Below are 6,618 nucleotides of genomic sequence, written 5' to 3' on the forward strand. Positions count from 1 at the left end.
CAGTCTGTGTATCTTCAAGGAATATTAATATTGATGTTATTTTCATGCTTGTTGACAGCCCTCAGCGTGTGGCAGGTTGGTGCTGTCAGCCTGGCCCCTCCTCAGCCAGCCGTGCTCAGCACAATTCCCTCATTATTCACGCTGGTTTTCCCGCTATGAAAGGTCTGTTTTTAGCACTGGGATGTTTTGGGATGTCAGTGGTGTCCCCAGGTAGTGCCCTTTGTGTGCCAGTCTGTGCTGAGCACGTGCTTGTGGCGGGGGTATTGCAGCACAGTAAATGAGACATCAGGGCTGGAGAAGTCCTGAGGGAATCATTTTGTCAGGAGCATTTTTTCCCTGCACACTGAGTCTGAAGAGGAGAATCCCAGCCTGACTTCTGCCTCACTGAACCTGTTACACTCCATTTCCCCCGTCCTGTTGAACTGCTGCTGTTCTCCCTGATCCACTCCAAGGCTGTGTCCTTATGGAATCTGCTCTTCCTGATGGCCTGTCCTTGTCTGTCCTGTCTGGCCAGGTGACAGAAGGCCACTGGAAGTGGGGGGACATCACAATCCAGGTGAACAGCGCCTTCTTCACCGGCATTTACGGCATGTGGAACCTGTACGTGTTCGCCCTCATGTTCCTGTACGCGCCGTCCCACAAGAACTACGGCGAGGAGCAGTCCAATGGTAACTGTCCCCAAATGACCCCAGGGCTCTCATGGGGACAGAGGTACAAAGCAGTCCAATGGTAACTGTCCCCAAATGACCCCAGGGCTCCCATGGGGACAGAGCTACAAAGCAGGGGATGCCTTCTGGGCCTGAGTGCACACTCAGTGCCTTGACAAGTTGTGCAAATGATGGTTTGGGTTTCCAAGCAGGCATTTGAATGAAGGGTTTGACTTTTAGCCGAGGCTGGCTGGAGCCCTTGGGATGGTTTTGTGCCTTTTAGCATTGCCCAGATGGAGCTGTGTAGCTCAGAGGGAGGATGAGGAGTGGAGGAAACAGACCCTCCTGTCAGGGAGCTGTGCAGAGCCAGAGGGTCCCACCTGAGCCTCCTTTTCTCCAGGCTGAGCCCCTTCCCAGCTCCCTCAGGGATTCTCCAGCCCTTTCCCAGCTCCCTCAGGGATTCTCCAGCCCCTTCCCAGCTCCCTCAGGGATTCTCCAGCCCCTTCCCAGCTCCCTCAGGGATTCTCCATTCCCTTCCCAGCTCCCTCAGGGATTCTCCAGCCCCTTCCCAGCTCCCTCAGGGATTCTCCAGCCTCCCCTTCCCCTCAGGGATTCTCCAGCCCCTTCCCAGCTCCCTCAGGGATTCTCCAGCCCCTTCCCAGCCCCTCAGGGATTCTCCAGCCCCTTCCCAATCCCCTCAGGGATTCTCCATACTCTTTCCCAGCTCCCTCAGGGATTCTCCAGCCCCTTCCCAGCTCCCTCAGGGATTCTCCATACCCTTCCCCAGCTCCATCAAGGATTCTCCAGCCCCTTCCCCAGCTCCCTCAGGGATTCTCCAGCCCCTTCCCAGCTCCTTTCCCTTCTCTGGACGTGCTATCCCCCCTCAATGTGTTTCTTGTGCTTCTATTTAAATAACTGTAAATAAAATTTATAGGAAAGTCGCTGGTGCATGGCTTAGGCAGCTGAAAGGCTGGAGGGAATAAACTGCATTTCCTTTGGAATATTCCCATATTTTGCTGTGAGGCTGCACTGATGGCACACCTTTGTTTCCCAGGTGACCTGGGGGTGAACAGCGGGGAGGAGCTGCAGCTCACCACCACCATCACCCACGTGGATGGGCCCACAGAGGTCTACAAGCTGGCTCGGAAGGAGGCCCAGGAGTGACACGGAGCTGCCTCAGCAGGGACCGGCCCGGGCTGGGAGCAGGGGACACACGAGTCCCTCTGGCCGGACACCTCTCCGGCCACACCCGCTCCTCCCTGGTGCATTCACAGAGCAGGCACAGCGAGCAGAACATTTGTAACTCTTTACTATGGTGTAGTTATTCCTGGGGGGAGGGCTGTGTATATTGTGTTACACGTAAAACCCTGCTGGAAGGGCACTGAGGTTGCAAAGTCGCACGTCCGGACGTGGGGCCGGGGCAGAGCTGCCGTGGGGCTGCTTTGGTTTTGCTGGGTGTGCTGGTGCAGAACGTGCTCACTACTCTGGGTTTGCTCCTGTGTGCAACAGGTGTTGGTTCAGGGGGAGGCCTTGTTGTAAAAGCGTTGAATTCCACCGCTGTAGCTGTATTGACCTATGGCTGAGCCTTTGGTGCAGCCTTCAGCCACGCTGTGTCCCTGGGTGGAGCACAGCTGGGAGAGGAGCAGGCTGTTAGTAAGGCTTGAGTAGAAGCAGTGAGTGCTTTCCCAGCAGGTTTTACAGCTGCTGGCTGGATGCAGGCAGTGTCCAGGATGCTGAGCTGAGTGGCAGGAGAACAGAGCGCTCCTGACCAAGCTCCTGGCTGGCTGATCCCACAGCCAGCTCCTCCCTGCTCTCAGTCCCTTTGGCTTCTCCTGCTTTGTGGCTTCCTCCACCTCCCCCTTTTGCTGCAGTGCATCCCTGGGAGCCGGGCAGTCTCGCTCTGTGCTCTGCTGGGCTGGAGCAGAGCTGGATTCTTCCAGGGATTATCAGACTTGAAAGAATCCGCTGGTCACGCACTAATGTGGATCTTTGCTTTCCCAGAGCAGACGCGGGCGCTGGGCTCGCTCAGCCCCGTGCTGGGAGGCCTTTGGCAAAGACAGGGGAGTGGGAACTGAGCCGGGATGGAGGCTTGAGCTGAGCCCTGCTGGGGCCAGTTCAGAGAAGTGAATGGTGGGGAAGGGTCTGCGCTGCTCAGGGCTCACCTTCCATGGCCTGGAGCGCCCAGAGAGCCTCAGGAGCTGGCAGGAGTAAATGTCTGTGTAAACTGCTGGTAACATGGAACTCACCCTCCCAGCTCTGGCCCTACGAGACAAGAATCTGCTGCTGCTGTGTGCTGCTGAAGGGTTAGAGAAGAGGCAGAGAGGGGAAACTCATTCCTGTCAGCCCAGGTACAATCACAATTGCAGGTACCATTACGATTCCCATCCCAGAGTTCATTCATTTACCCTCATCCATTTATAAAGCTCAGCACTATGAAAAAAGAGAGGGTGGCACCATGAGTTTGCTTGCTGGGCACCCCAAGTTGTGCTCCTCCAGTCAGGATGGGCCACTCCAGGCAGACCCTTCTCCCTGTGCATTAATTGGAGCTCCATTGGATTTTCTTAAAGCAATTCCATTTGTTGTGTTTGCCCTCCCCAGGATCCCCAGCTTCCCCTGCCCCTGGAGACAAAGCAGGTCCAAGCAGGTTCCTACTCGTAGTAGTTACTCCATTAGGAAGTGAATTAAATCAACGCACATCCCTGTAACCCAGCTGAACACTCGACTTTGCAACTTTACCGCCCCTTTTCCCTCGGGTTCTTACGTGATATTTATGTTGTTCCCATAGCTGTGTCCGTGGGTTCTTCTCCAGCTTAGACTATAGCATTGCGTTTTGTAAGGGCTCCCCTCGGTGGGGGAGCTGCAGCTTTCAAACCAAATTTTGTGTCAAACTAACAATTTGTTTACGGGGCGCGTGTACGTGTGCGTGCGTGTGTGGGTTTTTTATTTCTTCATTCCTCAGCCCTACTCACATGTCTCAGAAATAGTCCCTGGGTCTTATTAAAATATATCCTTTTTTTTGTTGTTGTTTAGGTTGAGTTCAGTTTTTACAGAATGCTTTAAGCAACCTGGAAAACATGTAGTTTTGTTAATTTAAATAAAATATACAATATTGTGGATTTGTTGTTGGGATTTCTCCTCATCTCCAATCTCCTCCGGCAGTGGGAAGCCATTCCCCCTTGGAGACTCTCATCCAGAGTCCCTCCCCAGCTCTCCTGGAGCCCCTTTAATTATGGGGTTTTCCCAGAGCCTTGTCTTCTCCAGGCTGAACAACCCTGCAGGGTTTTCCTTCCTGTCCCTGCTTGCCAGCCCTGGAGCTGTCCCAGCTGTGCTGTGACCTTTGTGTGTTGGCCATCACCCCACTGCAGTGTTGATTTGGCCATCACCCTCCATCTGCTGCCACATTTCAAGGTGCTGCTGCCCACTGCTTGGAGCCTGCTCTCTCCATGTTGTCTTGCTGTCTATAATCCAGGGAAAATAAATTTTTTAAAATGTGTTGGTCTCTTCTCCCAGGGAACAAGTGACAGGACAAGAGTAAACAGCCTCAGGTGATGCCAGAGGAGGTTTGGATTGGATATTTTGGAAAACATTTTCATGGAAAGAGTTGTCCAGCCCAGGGGTGGAGTCCCCATCCCTGGAGAGATTTGAAAGGTGTGTGGGTGTGGCACTTGGGGACATGGGGCAGCGATGGCCTCAGCAGTGCTGGGGAAATGACTCGGCTCGATGGTCTGAGAGGGCTTCCCCAACCTAAATAATGCCATAATTCTTCGAGTTGCACTTAGGGAGTAGAGGAAAATTTGATGAAAACACGAAGTTCAGTATCAAGAGCCTGGAATCCCCTTGCAGGAGAGGCTGCCCTGATAAAACCACACCTGAGAGAGGATCAGGTGTGAGCTTTACACAGAGCCCGTGGCTCTGAGAGGGGTTTCCCAACCTAAATAATGCCATAATTCTTCGAGTTGCACTTAGGGAGTAGAGGAAAATTTGATGAAAACACAAAGTTCAGTATCAAGAGCCTGGAATCCCCTTGCAGGAGAGGCTGCCCTGATAAACCCACACCTGAGAGAGGGTCGGGTGTGAGCTTTACACAGAGCCCCTGGCTCTGTTCCTGCTGCAGCCTGTGCTGCTTCCAGCCAGGCCACAGCTCCTTGGGACCCAAAGAGTGTCACAAGAGCGGATAAATGAGATTTCAGTGCTGTAGAAGCGCCAGCCCCTCTCACCCTCTCCTCTCCCGGCTCAGCCTGCCCTGGCAGGGCTCTGCTGCCACCTGCTGCCACCAGAGCCCGGCTCGGGCAGGGCTGGCCACAAACCAGCGATCCCGCAGTGAAATGCGGCCAATTCGGTGATTTGTAGGAGCCACAACCGCCTGCCAGGCGCTGCTCGGGGTCAGGGCTGTCCCTGGAGCTCGGTGTGTCCGTGGGACACAGTGGGAACGGGCAGGGATGGGAAAAGACACGAGGCTGTCAGCGCTGCCTGGGCACAGGGAGCTGCTGGGGTTTGCTCCTTGTCCTCTTTAAACCAGCAGCCCCCAAACAATCCATGACACTGAAACACGTCCCCTCTGCCCCCCAAATCCTGCTGTTCTCTGGGATTCTGTCAGGACTGGGTGCAGTGCTGGAATGGCAGGAGATGGAGCTGGAGATGAGCTCCGGTTCTGGATTTAGTGACAGTCACCTGCTCCCCACGACGGGACAGCGTCAGTGCATTTTTTTGGGGGGGTAAAATAAGCAGTGAGCAGAAACAGATTTATTTTGGGAAGGTTTTGATCCGTGGTGGGCACATGGACGTGTCACGGGTCTGCTTCCCACTTAGCACCTGACACCACACTGTGCAAGAGCTCTGAGAGTTCTTCCCTTGTCAGAGCCTATTATGGGAAATCAATCCCAGCTTCAGGCTTTAGATCTGGAGGTTTAAATGAAACACCTCTTAGAAAGAGCCATTGCAAAGCTTGGAAAAGATCTGGAAATGGGGTAACTGAGCAAAAGTGGCTAGCACAGAATTAGCTACTCATTCCTAGCCAGCATTTCCTTGTGGCTAATAAATACCTCATAAACACCAGAAATGATGGTTTAGAAATAGCCCATAAACACCAGAAATGACGGTTTGTAAATGTGCTCCGAAAATCCCCGATAATGATGGGATTCAGGCAAAGGGAATGGCTTGCAGCTTATGAGCCATCCTGCCTGGAGAGACAGCAACCCTAAAAGATGAACAGGAATTTTTTTCCAGCAAAAGGAAGGTGAGGGGTGATCCCTGACCCCACTAATGTTGATTAGTGGACTTTCACAGTTCTGCTTTATTCCCCTATTTTCATTATCACCATTATTAACTCAGACAGGAACTTTCGAAGCGTCTCAGTACAAATGGGCACCTTTATAGGGCTTTATAGAGAGGTCATTTCTTTTTTAAGGTCTCGGGTTTAGTTCCCCTTGCATGGGGATGGATTTGGTCCAAGTTCTATCCCAGGTATTTCGGCCTCATGTCAAGACTGAAACTCCTCAGGGCTTTTTGTGTTAAGACAAAAAACTCCCCAGCAGCATGAAATAGATCTAAAGAGGTATTTTTTGTTCGTCAGGGATAGGAGTATTGCAGGGCTGATAGAAATGAATTTAAAACAGGAGAATAGAGTTAGGAACGCAACAAGGATCAGAGAAATACGAAATGATAACCTGGAAAACCACAAATGGTTTGGGAAGAATGAGCTTGGGGAAGAACTGGGAAGTGTTCCTCCACAAGTGCTGATTTCAGCACAGTTACTGAGTTGTTTTTATGAATTTCTTCCTAATCTTGGGAGCCCTGCCAGATGTCCTTGTGGTCCATAAATCCTGCGTTCCCTGTGCCCACTATCTCTGGTTCATCCTTCTTCCTAAGCTTTGCTAAACTCCCCCAGGTCCGAGAGCAGAGAAACATGTCCAGCCCTAACCTTAACAATGATACCAACAATCCATTTGGTTTTTTCATGCATGGGCATCAC

General features: G+C 52.3%; 1 protein-coding gene across 1 annotated transcript in view; it reads left to right on the top strand.

The window, feature by feature from the left end:
• Window positions 1-3,763, top strand: part of WLS (Wnt ligand secretion mediator) — a 29,069-nt gene extending 25,306 nt beyond the window's left edge. Inside the window, exons 11-12 of the mRNA XM_033067907.2 lie at window positions 515-668; window positions 1,702-3,763. Coding sequence (XP_032923798.1) covers window positions 515-668; window positions 1,702-1,811 — 264 coding nt within the window. The 3' untranslated portion in view covers window positions 1,812-3,763. The remainder of the gene's footprint in view (window positions 1-514; window positions 669-1,701) is intronic.
• The last annotated feature ends 2,855 nt before the right edge of the window (window positions 3,764-6,618 follow it).

This window comes from Catharus ustulatus, chromosome 9 (assembly GCF_009819885.2).
Source record: "Catharus ustulatus isolate bCatUst1 chromosome 9, bCatUst1.pri.v2, whole genome shotgun sequence".
Taxonomy (NCBI): domain Eukaryota; kingdom Metazoa; phylum Chordata; class Aves; order Passeriformes; family Turdidae; genus Catharus; species Catharus ustulatus.